This window comes from Pteronotus mesoamericanus, unplaced genomic scaffold, assembly GCF_021234165.1.
Source record: "Pteronotus mesoamericanus isolate MK-2021 breed Mesoamerican mustached bat unplaced genomic scaffold, CSHL_Meso_final contig_74, whole genome shotgun sequence".
In the NCBI taxonomy this organism is placed as follows: Eukaryota; Metazoa; Chordata; class Mammalia; order Chiroptera; family Mormoopidae; genus Pteronotus; species Pteronotus mesoamericanus.
Window position 1 is genome coordinate 33,293,498 of NW_026555247.1, and position 16,983 is coordinate 33,310,480.

At 44.3% G+C, this 16,983-nt stretch overlaps 1 protein-coding gene across 8 annotated transcripts in view; it reads left to right on the forward strand.

The window, feature by feature from the left end:
- Positions 1-16,983, forward strand: part of NEDD4L (NEDD4 like E3 ubiquitin protein ligase) — a 298,669-nt gene that overhangs the window by 164,602 nt on the left and 117,084 nt on the right. For 5 of the 8 annotated variants that reach the window (XM_054583730.1, XM_054583726.1, XM_054583728.1 and 2 more), the window contains exon 1: positions 8,943-10,219. In XM_054583730.1, the coding sequence (XP_054439705.1) occupies positions 9,113-10,219 (1,107 nt within the window). In that variant the 5' untranslated portion in view covers positions 8,943-9,112. Of the gene's footprint in view, positions 1-2,553; positions 2,593-5,550; positions 5,605-8,942; positions 10,220-16,983 lie in introns of those variants that run through there. The other 3 variants (XM_054583731.1, XM_054583732.1, XM_054583733.1) reach the window with 1 other exon arrangement.

The window sequence follows — 16,983 nt, forward strand, 5'->3', positions numbered from 1 at the left end:
ATTTTAAACATAATTTAATCCAATTAAATTACATATTTTGGTCTTGTAGAAGTTTATATTTTAAAATTAAGATGGCAAAACTTTTAAGCATCTTCCATTATTAAATCTATAAGTTGAAGGTAGACCAAACATTTCAGTGTTAACCCAAGATATTGTTTCTGGCTTTTAGTTAAATGTCTGTAAAAACAGTATTCTTAAAATGAGGATTATTACAAGTAGCAGTTTTTTCCCCTGCTAAGGGTACAGCAAAGCAAGGATCTGTTTTTTTTTTTTTTTGGCTCATTATTTTTCATAAAGAGATTTAAAATAATTTAAAATATGTTTGATGAACTAGAGTCACTTGGGGAATTGGTAGGCACAAAGCGGGTGGCTTAACTCGAAACAAGTATTTCCAAAGGAAGCAAAATATTTGCGTAGCTACATGAAAACAAATAAAAAATATTAATAAGAAAACTACATTTATGTGCATATAAATTTCACATACATGATTTTGTTAAAGATGTTTCCATAATTATATTTTAATTCATCTGTCTCCATGTTGATACAAAATATTGACTCCATATTTGGGGCATCTGTTGAAGACGCACTTTCAAAAATCAAAAGTGCTATTCTTCTGCTTCAGTGTTATTTGTGGATTACTGCTATTTTTTCCTCACTACCTTTGGGTGGTGAGATAACACTGTGGTAAGCATTTCCTGGAGAGCTTGATGGCTTTTTTTAAAAAATGGTAGCTCTCCTGCTATTGTGCAGACGCCTGGGCCCTCTGACCAGGGCATTTGGTGTGGGGAGCAGCAGCTGTAGTGTGTCCTCCACCTGGCATTCGGCCTGGCATTAAAGATGTTTTGATTAGTGGGGAGGATGCCTGCGAAGGAGGGAGGCCATTGTTTGCTGTGTTAGGCGTACTAGGCGCTGTCACTGGTTCAGCTATCAGTGGAGCGGGCCGCCCTGCGGGGAGGGCAGGCCGGGACCTGGTCGCCTGCTGAACGCCGAGGGAGCGGAGAGCCGGAGCTACCAAAACCTGGGATTCGGGACGCTGGAAAGCGTTTCTTGCCGAGGGGCGGGCCTCCTCCCTCCTCCGCACGGTAGAGGGTGCAGCGAGGCTGGGGCCGCTCCGCTCTCCGGGCAGCCCGCCTCCGGGTTAGTATTGCCGTGCTGGGATCGCTGGGGTTTCTTCTCTCCTCCCGGCCGCGTTCCTGGCCCTTCATGCGTTTTGTGGGCTCACGCTGTTTTCTTCCCTCACCTGTCCTGTGCTTCCTCCCTGTGCATTTCCATGAAGCTGGTCCCCAGGACGCAGCAGCCCAGGGCAGGCCTGGGCGCTCCATCGGCACCCTGGCCGCCTGGCGCGCCCTCCCCTCCCCCTCCCCGCCTCTCGCCCATCACCATCCCTGCTCCATTCATTCATAGCTGAAAGTAGGAAGCCTTCATTATTTAGGGCTGGATTCACTGTTGGGTTGTGGGTGGGGAAAGTGCTGATTTTTCAGAAATGCCAGTTCATTGTTTTATCAATACTGTGGTTTTAGAAAATTTTTTATAGTTCATTGTGTTGTTGTTATTGTTGTTATTACTTTTATTATTTGCTTCTTCCTGCACTAGTACGTTAAAGGAAATAGGGTTAAGAAAGGCAAATATTCTGACTACAAAATATTTGTAGCCATTGGTGAAGTGGTGATTTTTCAGTCTTAAATTTTTACGTATAATTTTTGAGACATGTTTATTTAAGAGTGTTATGAATGTCCAAAATGCACAAGCATGTATACTCTATGTATGTCTATATGTATATGTGTTCTTTTAGAGCGTCTGTTTCATCTTAGTTTCAGAGGATGTCTGACAGTCAATCTATTGTCTATGCTGAGGACAGAGGACCCTTTCCATGTTCTTGCGCACTATCCATTTAAATAGATGGATATGGAGACAGATGGATGAATGGACAGAGAGAAGGAGCAAAGGCTAGGGAGAAGGACGTTTTTTAAACCTGGTTATTTTGGGAAAAAATAAGTTACTTTTGGTTAATAACTGGCAGATTTTTTTCCTCGTTAATATAATCTGATCATCAATACTGTTCTTATAAAATGTTCTCCAGGTTTGAGTATTGATATAAATAGCGAGCGCGTTCACCGCCCCCCCCCGCCACCTGCTTTGTTTCTCTCCAAAGTGAGTTTGTAGCACGCAGATTGAGGAGCATGTATAAAGTTTATTTCCTCCTTGATAGCGTAATCATCTCCATGCTAATTTCTTAAAAGATACCTTTATGTTTTCATGATGAGAGCTCTTGTTACATCCCCAATGCTATTCCTTCTGGTTGATAGCTTGCGATTTATAGTTTCTTATCTATGAATCATCTGTTTCATAAATACATCCCTTCCCCATCTAGTTTGGTTTATAAAATAGCCTTAAATAGTTGGCTAAATGCATATTTTTTTTTTGCCATTTTGGGAATCTCTTAGTTTTTTTTCAATAAAAAAATTGTTAAGCAAAATATGTGGACTGCATTGGACTAGTAACTGTTAAGTTTCAAGGACTGTGAAAGATATTACAAGATAATTTCTCTTCCAGACGCTGAACCCAAAATGGAATGAAGAATTTTATTTTAGAGTAAGTCTTTCATTTTTTGTAACAATTGTTATTGATAAGTTGACATATTTATTATCATAATAGATTCATATTGTGTGAAAGCTTGTTAACTTTTTGTGAAATTCCTTTTACCATGAGAAACAATTGGGCAGCCTCCTGATGTGCCCCAAATTTTCGAAGACTCTGGCGAGTGGTAACAAAATCTGGACTGGTTTTATTTGGGAATGTTTTAAGGACATGAAAAGGAAGTTATCCAAATATCATATTTTAGCTTTTCTATTCAAAATTTTCTTTAAAAAATAAGGTAAAATATCATCAAACCAGTAGCTTAATTACCTCTCTGAGGCGTGGGTTATGAATTATTTTAGAGGTAGGCTAAAACAATAGAGGCAACACGATGCCAAAGAAGCCTAAATATTATCAGTCATGTTCCAGTTAGGAAGGAAAATTTTTGTAATTCAGATATTTAGTGTGAGTGTGTGGGGGGGAGGGGTATAAGACTACTTCTGGAGTTTAAATATCACCAAATTAGATAAAATTTCATCAACCTTTTATATTTAATGTGTAGCTGTATATGTAGAAATAAGTGAATTCTGTGAATTAACAGATTACTATTCAGTGAGTTTTTGTGGTGGTTGCTGGTTTTTTTGTACTAAAATTTAGGAAATATTAAGCTGCTCAGCTATGTAATGAAAAGAAAAGGTTTTTGGGGTTTTTTTTTTTAACTTCAAAATATATATGTAGTCCTCAGCCGAGGACATTTTTTTATTGCTTTTAGAGAAAGCGGAAGGGAGAGCTTGCCTCCCATACACACCCAACCAGGGATTGAAATCACAACCTCGGTATGTGCCCTGACCAGGAATCGAACGTGCAACCCTTTGGTTATGGGACACTGCTCCAACTAACTGAGCCACACTGGCCAGGGCAAAATGAATATATTTTCATTATCTGTACAGCTGTGATATTAAAAACTACTTTACCTTCAGAAATATTCCAGATGAGATCTTTTGATTACTACATTTCCGAAGAACATTATTATTATTAGACCCATTATAAGTGGTCCTGATTTCTTCTTTCAATCACAATAGTATTTTATGTGTTCCAAACTTAGATCACTGTATACATGTTTTCTGTTATGCTCAGAGCTGAACTATGGCATTGATCCCTTTAACACTTAGTGAGGTCCTCTGTATAGGATATACTTAAAATGAGTTCATGAAGGACTGAGAAGCTAATGGGGCAGATAGAGGTTATCAGCCTTTAGTAAACTCTCAAATAGAGCTTTCCACTTGGGAAATTCCAAATTATTTACACCCTTCCAGTTTAACGCCTCGGCCTCATTTATGTCAATTGTAGTACATCCAAAAAATTTTTTAAAATAATCTCAGCTATATACATATGTAAACTATTTTTCTTGGCTTTTTACCAAAAGGCCTTTGCTTTATTCATTCCACAAATCGATACGGCATGCCCACTGTGTGCCGGCTCCCGCCCCGACCCATGGGTGCGTTGGTCCGCCCCTCAGCCCTTCACAGAGCTCAGACACGAGCCCCTCCGTCCGTCTGCCTGTTCCGTCACTAGGCCAAGGGACAGGCCAAGGGGCCAGAGGCACAAGTCATGCTCTCTGTGCTGTATGTCAAACGTCATTTCATTCCATTCTCCATCACAAAGTGGCTGGGACTCACCAACAGGAGACTTGGGTCCCATCTCGGTCTCTACAACACACAGCCTTGGTGACCTTGGAAAAGCCACCCAAGGACTCACATTCTCTGCAGGTGCCTTATTGCTCACATTGGAGAGAGAAAGGATACAGGGCTATGCCCAGGATTTATATGTGAATATAAACGAGAATGCCTACCGCCATCTCTCACATGTGGTTGATACTCACGAAAGGATACTTGAGTCTGAATGATGATTCCTGCCATTTTCGGGAGGTTTTAGTAAAGAGGCAGAAAGAAGCAAAAGGACATCGAAAGCCCGCTAGCTCTGACATGGACGCCATGGTTGCTGGAAGTGGGGGACATCTCTTCTTCCTTTGTCTCTCTAATAGTTCAAAACATGGGCTCTGGAGACAAGCACCTGGTTGCTGGAGGCCAGACCTGGTTGGGGCGCTCGTTGCCCTGCATACCAGCTCTGGGCTCTTAGGCAACTTACTTCATGGCCTCAGCTCCTCATTTGTAAGATCGGGGTGACCGTCATACATCATAGGGTGTGGTCATAGGATGAAATGAGAGCCAGTGTTTTTAAATATTTAATAAGAAGATAGTGCCTGAAAAAATAAGCACAATATAGTAATTAGCTGCTTTTATTATTTTTCATTATTTTAATTATTGCTATTACTCTTATTATTATTAGCCTAAGAGAGAGCCTCAGGTGTAGAACTCATGCATGTAAAATCTTGGTCTAGAGCAGCAATTTTCACCCAGTGTGCTGCGAAGCTTTCGAAAACCTGCAGTACCTAACTATTTCGTCAGGGGCACTGACCTCTTCTCCCTTAGATTGTCAAATTACAAAATGACAACAGCCAACACAACAATAGCTGTCCGGTGTGAATGAATCAAAATTATACCTATTTTTTGGTCAGATTGGCAAAACATAAATTTCTTCATGTGCTGCACAATTTTAATAATTAGTTTATGTGTGCCATGAGATGAAAAAAGGTTGAAAATCACTGGTCTAGAGGCATGAGCTTACCTTTCATAGAGGAGATTGCAAAACTCTTTAGAACTATTTAGAATTATCATTGATCATGTTAGAAAAGCAGCTAAAAGCATTTTGTTTTTATATACCTCAATATTAGGCATAGAACAATACAGAAATAATAGGAAACTTGATTTAGCAGACACAGGATTTTCAGAAGAAGTCAGTTATTCAGATTACACACTTGATTTGGGTGTATTATAAAGCATACTGTTATCTCTTATTTCATCCTTTGGATTATTTCTGACCATTTTTGAAATACTTTTTATGTCCCAATAGGTAAACCCATCTAATCACAGACTCCTGTTTGAAGTATTTGATGAAAACAGATTGGTAAGTGGGTCCCAGTTTTTATTTTTGCTTCATTTTTTAAAAACTTAATTTTTAAAGCAGCATCTTTGAGAACTCTGTTTATGTTGTACTCCTGACAGTATATCTGCTTCCCCCACCCAAGACTTTATTTTTGTTCCATCACTAGCTCCTGATTCTGACAAATATTCTTGTCTGGCTAGGACAGAAATTTTATTTGTGTATGTGCATGTTTGTTTGTTTGTTTTTTAAACCTGGTTAATACAAGTGAAAGCCACACTGACGATACATCAAACGATATGCCTAGGTCCTTCTGTTGGGAATGCAGGAGGGTAGGCAGGCAGGTCTGCAAAGAGGCCGCCACTCAGGCAGACCAGCCTTCCAGGGATTTTAAAGATGAGCCAGACGACAGCTCTGTCACCTTCTGGGCGCAAATCTATGGGGCGTCCCTTTGGGAACACAAAAATTTAATTAACAAAAGTGACTCTATATTTAGCAGGTAAAATTAAGCTGTATTTTAAAAGCGGTACTTTCTCAAGGGAAATTAATAGAAAGTACCTTGAAAGAACCAAAGGTATGCCTGAGGCTTAAGGCTGATATAAACTAATATTTTACCTAGAGATTGATAGATAGGTAAGATATGGATATATAGCTGTGTATATATTCTATTTATAGATACAGATGTGATAAAACTAAGATTTTGTTTGGGAAATGGAAGTTCAGAAGCAAATCCAGCTTGAAGCATTTTGCCAATTGCCTAACCAGAATGTAAACACCAAGAACCCATGAGTCAAGTGTTTCAGCTATGAAAATGAACTTTACAGGCCAGCTTTAAGGTACTCTTAGAAGTGGTATTATAACTCGGTGTAATCAGTTGTCACTCACATTTACTTTCCCTGACACTTAGGTGCATTATTAGGTTAAAATGAATGTTCTTATGAACCCTTCTTGCTGCAGAATTCAACTGAAACTCCCAGTTGTTAAATAGCTTGAGGCTGGTAGAGTATCTCACCCAGAGGAGGCTTCAAGTGCGGCTCACTACCGCTCCCTGTCCTTGCTGCAGGGAGAGGTAGGGTCCGGAGCCCTCGGCCAGTGGCGGTGTCCCCGTGGGAACTGAGCCCCCTAGTCTCAGGCCTGCCGAGGTGAATAGCCAGGCTTTTCACCTTGCTTATAGAATTGGGGAGTGTGTTTCATTTCCTCTGCTTGGTATTCTCCAAATTAGAAAGCCAACAGATTCTGGCCTACCGCCCTGATAGCATTTCTATTACAAATATGTTTGGGGTCTTGGCGGCTTCATGTCAAACTCAACCTTTTTTTTTCTTTTTTTACCTTGGGTGATACTTAGTTGTACCGCATACCTAAATCAGTTTTGCTCTGTGTGTGAAGTTATTTTCTTGTTCAGTTGAGTGGGAGAGTCTGCTGAGGGTGCACTTCTTAGCACCCCCAACCCCAGCCCGCACAGACTGTGAATTAGTGTTCGGGGATGTGGCATTAAGTCCCGGGAGTCACAGGCACAGTTGCGGACTAACCCTTATTCTCTCATTTATTGGGTATAATGACACTTCTTTAAGGCGAAGCCAGGGCCAAGTGTGAGGGAAAATTGCTTCTTGTCAGATGTGTTTTAATTCATTACTTAATTTTCTTCTATTAGGAGAAATTCACTGTAAAAACATTTGCTTCCCAGTCCCATTTTCTAACCCAATGGCGGTTGCTGAGACGCCTCTGCCGTGGGTCCTGAGCTGCCGCCGCGCTTCCAGGCCCAAAAGGGCTTTGAAGGGCAGGGCTCTAAGAACTCTTGTGTGAACACAGGCTTCATCTGAAAATCTGGTTTGTGGCAGAAATACCTGGTGCTGCCCCGGGCCATCTGCAGTGTCCTGCCTAAGCAATGCTGCTCCCAGAGGTTTTCTCTTTGGCCAATAACCCGTTGAAGACAATGTATGACCGGAGGGTGCTTGGCAGTGTTAGCATTAAACAGACCAGCTTCCATTTCTCTCCCAGAGATCATTTTTGGCATTTAAAACACAGGCCTTTAGAAAATAGGTTTGTATGTATGTAAGCACAGGGTTGATTCCTCCACGCCCTTGGCCCTGCAACTGTTGACAAGGTCATGCTTCGCGGATTTTAAAATAAACTTTTTGTCCCTCTTTGCAGCTTGGTATTTTCCCCTCCTACTTTTCACTCCCTCCTAAGTAAACCTCTGTGTTAAAGAACCCATGTTTCTGGGTCACAGAAGGGTGTCAGTTTAAAACACACAGAATACATCCAAGTTCACTACAAATCTGATGACAGTTTTTTGAATGAGGACCTTTACTCCCCCCCCCCCCCCCTTAGCTCCTCTTGGCTCTTTGCAAAACTAGCAAGATTCCTTGTTTGCATCCCAGCAGTGTTAATATTGCTGACTTCTCATTGGAAAACAGACAGCCCTGGGCAGCCTTTTCCCCGCACGGTATTTAAATTTATGTACAACAAAAAGCACATGGACGCCCTTCGTCAATTCTCCCCTCTTTTATGTGGGGAGGGGCGGCGTATTGTTTTTTTCTTCTTACTTGACATATGGGAGAAAACGTTTTCTCCAGCTGGGCTCCTTTTCTCTGGTACTTCCCTCGATGGCAGTCGCTGCGTCTGCGATCAGCACAGCCAGACCCACGCCTTTTAAATGAAAAGTGTTGTAGCAGCAGGAGACAGACCACTCCCTGCCAGTGTTATAAGTCATACTCCTTCCCCTCAGCTATTTTGTGACCTGTAGATCATGGTCGAATTATTTAGCATTAAAGGGACACTAATTCTGTGGGGCGTGTGGCCGTATTTATAGTACGTTTTATTCGTTGGCATTCCATCTGGGTAGTGTGGCAATATCATAAATAACAGGAACACAGCCTCTGAGGCTTGTGAAAGCGTTTTCCTAGAGCCAAGGCGTTTTTGCCCGTCGTCATTCAGCCCCGCAGGGAGGTGGGGAAATACCGTGTGTGCTCCGTGTGTTCAGTGCCAGGTCTCGCGTTGGTTAGAGGGAGTCCGAGCACCCCACTCCGTGGAAAGAACTGTCTTGTGAGCGCGATGTGGATAGATTTATGGCAGCGTGGCTCCGAGTGTGTCTGCTGCCTTAGTCAGCTGCAAGAGCTCCCTGCTGGGGCCACTCCTGTCTGACGGAAAAAAGCAGCAGCTGGGAAGGTGCTGTTTCAGGCTCTTGTGCTGTTTAAAAAAAAAAAGAAAGAAAGAAATGAGAGCGAGAGGGGGGAAAACTCCACTAAGTCCACAAGCTGGCATTGGAGGGGGAGACAGCGGTCATGTGGTTCTGGCCACCCTACCCTCTGTCACAGTGCGGATGAGAGCTTTTTGCTCTTATCCAATCATGCCTGGAATGCCGCTTGCCACTTGGGTTATTTCTGCTATCTGTCGCTGTTGGTGCCGCAGAGCTAAAGGTTTGGCAGATGGGACGCTTTTTCTTGGAGTCTGTGTCTCCGGTTTTTGACTTCTGGCAGTGCCGAGCGCGTTGTCGCCGCTCGCCCTCTCCCTCCCTGCCCCCCTGGGCACCATGGCCCATCGGCTTCGGTTTCATTTTGGCTCCGGTCGCAGCAACACGGCCCCCGAGTCAGAGATCCTCGACCAGGAGAGAGAAGACGACTTTTTCATGGCATTCCACACCCTGCCGCGGCGGGGCGGCGCTCACCTCTTCGCCCACCGGGCGGCGGAGGACGGCGGCGGCCTGCCGGAGGCGGTGGGCGCGCTGAAGCGCAGCACGTCCATGTTCATCCCGCAGCTCCTGAGCCCCGTGGACGCGCGGCCCACCCGGAGCTCATCGGTGCAGATCTCGCTGCAGCGCAAAGCGGCGGACGGCGCCCCGGACACGTGTGGGCCGCCCGAGGGCCTGGACGGTGACGCGGGGTCAGTGTGTCCAGGCCGCTGCCCGGAGCCCCCCGAGCCCCAGACCCCCAAGAGCTCCCCTCCCAGGGCCACTAGGAGTGCAGGCCCCCAAGTCAACGGCACGTGTGGCCGCCGGGCGCGGGGCCCCGTCGCTGCCGATGGCCGCGTGGAGGCTGAGCCTGCGGCCACCCAGGGACCCAAAGGTGGCGGACTCCGGATCCAGCACCGAGCCTCCAGCGCTGACGTGCGCCAGGTGAGGCTGATGCCCTTTGGGGCGGACGGCCAGGGTAGCCCTTCGGCTCCGGAACCCAGGCGCTGGTCCCTGCAGCACGTTCCGGATGCTTCTGGAAGTTCTGGGAAGAGGTGCTTTGTCTTCCAGCTGCAGCAGCCGCCACCAGGTGTGGGTGGTGACTTCAACTTTGGGTTCACGGGCACGAAGGGGGACAGGCTGGTGCGGTACCCCCGTATCCGGCTGGAAAGGAGCACCTCCTACCCCACGCAGCCCCGAGCAGAGCTCAGCAGCCCCACGGAAGAGCGGGGCCACCAGGGACACCCGGAGACACCGCCTGGGGGCCGCAGGGTGACCCCCGAAATCCACCGGAGGAACTCCGTGGAAAGGACGTCACAGAGTCAGGGCTGCACGTTTAAGATCAGGCAAGATCAAAATGCGGGGCAACAGCACTTCAGAATTCTTGTGACTCGGGGACCGGAGGAGTCTCACCAGAATCCCGAGGCGAGTAACGCCACCGGCCCGGGTTGCACCGTGGCAGGAGCCCCGGTAAGTGAGCTTGTGTTTCCGTGCTAGGGCCGGTGGGAAAAAGGACTGATTCAGCCTCAGAACGCTTATTGTGCAGCGTAATTAAAATAAACATCCTCCTACTCCCTCCGGCAGTTTCCCAGCTGCGGGCCAGTGTAACTTAAGTTTTGGCCAAGTTGTGGGAGCATGATTTGTGCTCCGGAGTTCAGTAGAGGCCCAGAAACCAGTTAGCCTTTCAGAAAATATCTGTGCTTTTAGGGCCTCAAAGTCAAACAGCTCTGCCTGTTTTGAAAATCCAAACATCCCCCTCACCCCCCTCTTCTGAATAAAAGCATTTAAAAATTTTATTACTGCAAATTAACCTGCCAGTGCCCCAGCACATCGATGTTGGAAATGTATTTAAAAGCTGCCTGCAAACAGAGCCCGCGAATACACTTCCTTTTAACAGTAGTTCTAATAGAAGTGAGAGAGTATCGCCAAAAACTCGAGACTAGTCTGTTAATCAAGTGTGTGCAAAATGTGACCAATTCTTCCTAATGGCCTTTTTGCTGTAGAGAGTCGGCCCGTGTTATCGTTTATCTTCTTTTTCTTTCTTCTTCTTCTTCTTCTTTTTTTTTTTTTTTTTGGTCCCATTAATACTGAACAAGAGGGGGACAGTGAGCAACGTGTTTCTGAAGCCAATTGGCTGATGGGCTGAGGTGAAACTGACTGGAGACTGGCTGATGGTCAGATTGCAAGGCCTGCGACTTTGCCCACTTGAGTGTCTAAGCCGAGATGCTGTGTAGAGAGTTGGAAGCGCCGTGTCGCCAGCTGTGGAGACAGATGCCCGAGCACGGATTTTGGCCCTTATTGCCCCGTGCTCTTGCTCGCTCCCTTGCCGTGAAATGGAGCACAGAGAGACAGCTGCGAACCCCGCCAGGCGGGCGATGACTCCGCAGCTCCCGTGGCTTAGAGCGGGGTGAGAAGTTTCATCAACGAGCTCTCTTTTACTAGTACTCACTAGCCATCGTGTGTTCTCATTACAGAGCGAACTCCTATTTTGACCTGGAATTTTCCCCCAGAATTGCATGTGATTTCCAGTTGGAGGATGTGACTGTGAAACGTCCGGGGGCCTTTGTGTGGGTTTTCATTGTGAATTGTGACTTTTCAAAGTGGGTGGCTGAGCATTGCTGTAGAATTCTATCATCTTTTAATTTACCACTTTATGTTGAGAAATAGTGTTGGCCATTCAAGTCACCTTTATCATTGCTCTATCATTGGCTTTCACCGCTGTGAGGGGGTTATGAGACTACATGCAAATATTATATTTTTCTTGGTGTTACATAACTATTTCTTCTTATTCTTTCCTTAGTACTTACTGTTTATTGTCTCTAACCCCTTTATTAGGAAATGTCAAAGTGCTTTTTCTTTGTCCAGACTGATAACTGTTTTTATACAGTGGTTCAGATTTTGATAGAATTTGGGTGTTGTAACAGCTTTGACCCTTCCCCCTGAGAAAGGAGCATCAGCACAGTCATGGGCCGCACAACTCCATGTGAACACGGGCCCCTTAACATGGAAAATTGGCAGACAGGACGCCTTTCCTCCAGTTTTGGTGACTATTCAGTTTTATTACCAAAATCTCAAATTATCTTTGCAGTTAGATATCAAAGACAAATGGATGTATACAATGAACTAAAGTCTCATGTGGATTGAAGTTTCTAATGTAATCTGAAAATAAGTAGAATGTTCTAAAACTTTCGCATGCCTTGCATAAACGGGTTATTTAAACTTGCTTGCAAGGATGGTTATAGTGGGAAAAACAAATCTCTTCAAATTCTAGAATAAAGAGCTCTTTCCGGAGCCTAAATTCTTTAAGCACACGGGAGTTTTCATTTTCATAGGTGTATTTTTGCACACATACATAAATTTGTCAGTGGTTGGTAAGAAGCTGGTTTTCTCTTAAGCAAAAACTGTTTCCTTTAAGGAGCAAAATGAAAACTTGTCGTGCGGTAAAACTGTCCGCTCCATTCAACACTCCATGCGTGTTTTGTGCAGGCAGCGGTGTTAAGTGCCGGCGGCAGCTGCCCCGGCCTTATTTATCTTGAGGGAAAACATTCACTTGGGCGTCTGCAGTCTGGCTGCCACCACGCTTTTTTGATGTTTCAAATATCTTCTGCTTTGGTTAGAAGCGCATATCATTATTAGCGTACATGACAAATGAACTGAAATCTATTGCAGTCTGGTTTATGAGTGATGTCAGAAATCTTGTTTGGGCAAATCACGCAGGATTCCTTTGACGAAAGGGCTCATATTTTATAACCTATGCCTTAGACCTTGTTACAAGGTGAATTTGTTGAGTACTTTTCTCAGCCTCTGCCTCCCAAACATCCTGTCATGAATAAATCTAAAATGCAACATGACTCCAAAAAATGTTAACCAGCTAGATTCCTAGAAAAAATACATGGGAACAAACCCCTTGTGCTGACAGATTCCCCCCGCCCCCCCCCCCCGTCTGAAACCCTGAGGAAGGTAGAATTGGTTCTTACAGTCATCAGTTGTAATATTTAGAAGTTCTGCGAACGTCACAGTTCAATTTGTGGCATTTTTAATAGTCAGTGATTTTCTTAAAGTAGTGTTTGAGTCATTTGGTCTGGTTTTGAGCTTCTTAACTGCACTGGCGTTATTCCAGGGGAGCTGAATCACTGTTTACCAGCATTCAAGCCCCCTTTCAGCACGGTTTCCCACATAATAACTGTGAGGCTCTGCATTTTATGAGCTTCAGGAGCCACTTTTAATCCCATTAATGTTATTAAGTGTTTAAGGCCCACTGTGTATATAACATTACACTAGGGACGTGGAGAGCTTCACAAACTTATCTCAGTTTCTTGCTGACGCAGAGTGTTTGAGGGAAACAGAGGGAGCAAGGTCCCCGTGAGGGGGCGGGGCGGCAGAGACCCCCGTTCTGACACCCACCGTGCGTGCTGACAGCGGAGGGCGTGTCCCTTCCTTCCTTGCTCTGACTTTTCCCTGGGCCCCCTCAGTGGACATACACTTCACAGAAGCAGTGCAGCATCTTGTGATTTAAAAATTCATTTTCCTGAACACACAGGACTATCCAAACTGGGTTGTTTTTTTTGTTTTTCTTTTTTAAATTTGGGAGGAATTTTAGTTTGACTCTTTAAAAAAAAAATGTGATTTTACTCTACAGAAAAATTTTGACACTACTGGGTGTCTCTTTTTTATCCTAAAAAGTAATTCTGTGAATATATGTCTAAACCACCCTTTATTGAAAAACGCAAGAACAGTATAACGATTAAGGGAAAAGGCTAGTATTCTTTTTATTGACTCAGTTTCTGATTGGATTCTGTAAAGCTTTCCCCCCTTGAGTACAGTAGAAATTCCTCTTACTGTGGTCATATGTGAGCATGTTCCAATATTATGTAACAAAGTTTCAACTGTTTTCAGGGACGTCTTGAAAAGCGTGGGCAGGGCACAGGGTGGACACTGGAATGTGTTTTCACACACAGACCCAAGACTTGCAGTGAGAGCTTATGTTTCTGTAGCACTTGAGCATTTGAAAAGTGCCTTCGTTTATTCCACGTGCCTATGTATCTATCCGATTGGAGAAGCACCCTCTCAGCCTTCCCAGCAGCCTGTGAAATGGAGCTCCTTTACTCTTTCAGTTGGTTGTGATAACTAGTACGTTGCCATATCACTTTGTGTATGTATCATGGGAATTTTAAGACTATGTATATCTTTGCACAATTAAAAAGCCTGTGTAGCTACAAAAACAAACAAACAAAACAAACTTTAATGCTTCCTGTGATGTGACATTCCTGCTGAAAATTTTGAGGACAGTGGCTCCACCTGGTGCTTGGCCACGCTGGCCTGTGGACAGGTGGAGGCACCTGCGGAGGCCCCAGAACCCAGCTCGGCAGTGACTGACGCTTCCTGGGTAGTTAGAGGCCCTCTCTGCGTGTACTCCCTCAGCAGTGAGAAATGAGGGTGGAAATGGCAGCTCACAGGTTTATGGTGAGGTTTACAAGAGGCAGTGTATGCAGACGGACCTGATTGGTGTTCGTGCTAGTTTTTTCCATCTTAACCAGGTATCTGTAATAGACAAGTCTTTCTCCAAGGAAGATAGTGAGATCAACAGTGAACAAGCCATTTTTGATCAGCATGGCATTAGACACAGGGCAACAAGAATTGAGGGCATACCTGGCAATGTTGGCTTTAATAACTAGCTGTGATGTCCTTCTGCTGTCGTCTCATTGGTCCTGAGTGTGTCCCTTGAACAGTTGGCACCATGGAGCTCTAACCCTGTTCTGTGATGGCGCAGCCCCTAAAAGGACTCGAATTCACTTGTGACCTATGCATTGTAGAAAAGGACCTTTACTCGTATTTGTGGTATTGAGTTTTGAAACATTGAAACATTTAGCTGGTATTTTCTGCATGTTATAATTTTTATTAAGAATTTATTTATTTATTCTTAGATAGAGGAAAAGGGAGGGGGAAAGAGGGAAACACCAATATGTGGTTGTCTCTTGCACGCCCCCTACTGGGGACATGGCCCACAACCCAGGCTTGTGCTCTGACCGGGAATTAAACTGGTGACCCTTTGGTTCGCAGGCCAGCGCTCAGTCTGCTGAGCCACACCAGCCAGGGCTGCATGTTATAATTTTACCACTTCATTTTGCTGTAGTATATCCAGTGATTAAGTTTACTTTTACTTCTTATAGGCAGAGGTGTCAGCAATCTTACATTACCTCTACAAAATGTCCACACTGTGTGATTTACAGGTGAGGAAAGGGTTTGGGAAGAGGCCTTCCTTGATAACGCCTTTTAGAGGATTTTCATAAATGTCGCAGCCGCCTCACTTGGCTAAGCCTGGAGGCAGAATTCCTAGGCATTGAAATAAATCTATAATTTTATAACACATGTTCATAAGAAAAGTGTTATCTCTACATCAGAGTTCACAATACCAGAAGAAATTTACTCCCTGTCAGAATTACCTTGAAATTTGATAAATGCTGAGTTCCTTTGTAGAAGTTCATGGTTGAAAGCACTTGAGGCTATAACCTAAAGGGTAACCTGTTTGTGCGACTTGAAATAACCAAACAGATTTATCACTGCTGAGCTAGAGTACTGCCCTAAATACATTGACCTGCATAAAACTCTTAATGATACTTTCAGGACATTTGCAGTAGTCAGGAAAAGGCAGGAAATTCGTGGATGGTGTTGAAATGGTTAATACCACACACACTATCTCGGTTTCCACTGTAAAGGCCAAAAGAAACTTGGGGAACTCCGTCCAGAGTCGGCTGGTGATTGTTCAGAGGGTTAGTGCCCTGCCTTTGATCGCTCCAGGCTGTGATTCACGGTAGGCAGCGCACAATTCCAGGTCCTGCATTGGAGAGACTGACTAGGCAATCCACCTGCTGTATAAGCTCAGCTCCAATTTAAAGATGTGAAAGGCCTGAAGGGATAGTGCTGAAAATATGAGCCAAAGTATGTATTGCAAGAGATCTGTGATTTCCCGCGCCCTGCCCCGCCCCACCCCCGGGGCAAAACGGAGGCTACTGGAAGATGTTTAGGAGTAACCTGGACTCAGTAAGCATCAGGATGTGTAATGACCTCAGTGGAGTTTCCTTTTCAAAGCGCCTGTTTGTTATTCCACTGTGGCTTCCTTGGGCAATCCGGGATAGAGAGGGATATTAAAAAATAAATAAATAAGTGAGTGAGTGAGACAGGTGGCCTGGCATGAGTGGGCCTCAGAGTAAAGCTTTGATGTCGTGTCGGGTTGGTTGGTGCCGTCCTGAAGTGACACTTTGGTGGTCTCAGGGCACCTCCACATTTTAGCAGGAGGTTGAGCTTTCAGGACGGAGGATGGAGGAGATTGAATTTCAAGAAGCCTGCTTATTATATACCCTGGTCATTTTAGAACCGTGGACCGTTCTGACACTTTTGAATAAAGTGCTTTAGGTGAAGAGAAAGGTCATGAAGTGAAATGAAAGTATCATAAACTGAGTTGGAGAAGGCCCTCTTTTCACTAGTTTGGCTGGTGGTGCTACACTTAATGTGCAGATACTTTGTAGCAGTTCCTTTAAGGGCTTGCCTTGACGGCCTATTCTTTTGAAACCATTCTGTGTTTATTTTGATCTTAAGCATTGTTCCATATAGATGGGGTAAGCAGAAAGTGAGGAAATTCCTCCAGGGAGGAAGGGATTAGAATTTCCCCTAGGAAATCAGCGGTTCCAGGCCCTTAAATTTACACAGCCTTCATTCCTGACTTAGTTTTTATAGATCAGGGTGAGTCCAGAGGCTCTTACTTCCCCCATGTAATAACTTAGGGGAATATGCCTTCAACCTGTAATCATTCATTGTGTTCCTAGCCGCCTCCTGGGGAGCAGCTGGCCTGGGTGGGGAAGGGACCTTCCGAGGCGCACGACGTATTTGATGGTTCAGATGGTTGGATAGATTTACAGTTTTTCTTTTTTTACTTTCTGTAGGTCAATCCAGAACAGATAGACTTTTAAAATAGAGGGAATGACCCACATATGTTGTAACTCTTCCATTTTCTTGAGAGACTTTTTATAGCCTTACAATAAACCATACTTCTTGCGGATCTTTCTCTTTTCATTTCATATTCTTTTAAAATACATGGCTAGGTATTTAACTTTTGCAGGAGGGGGAAAAGCTGCTTTGGTTCAGATTTTTAAAACTGAGTTGACTAGAAAAGCTGAGCTGGAGCAGAAATACTGGAATATGTGGTTAAGCTCCAACCAAAAACCCTAGCACCTTTT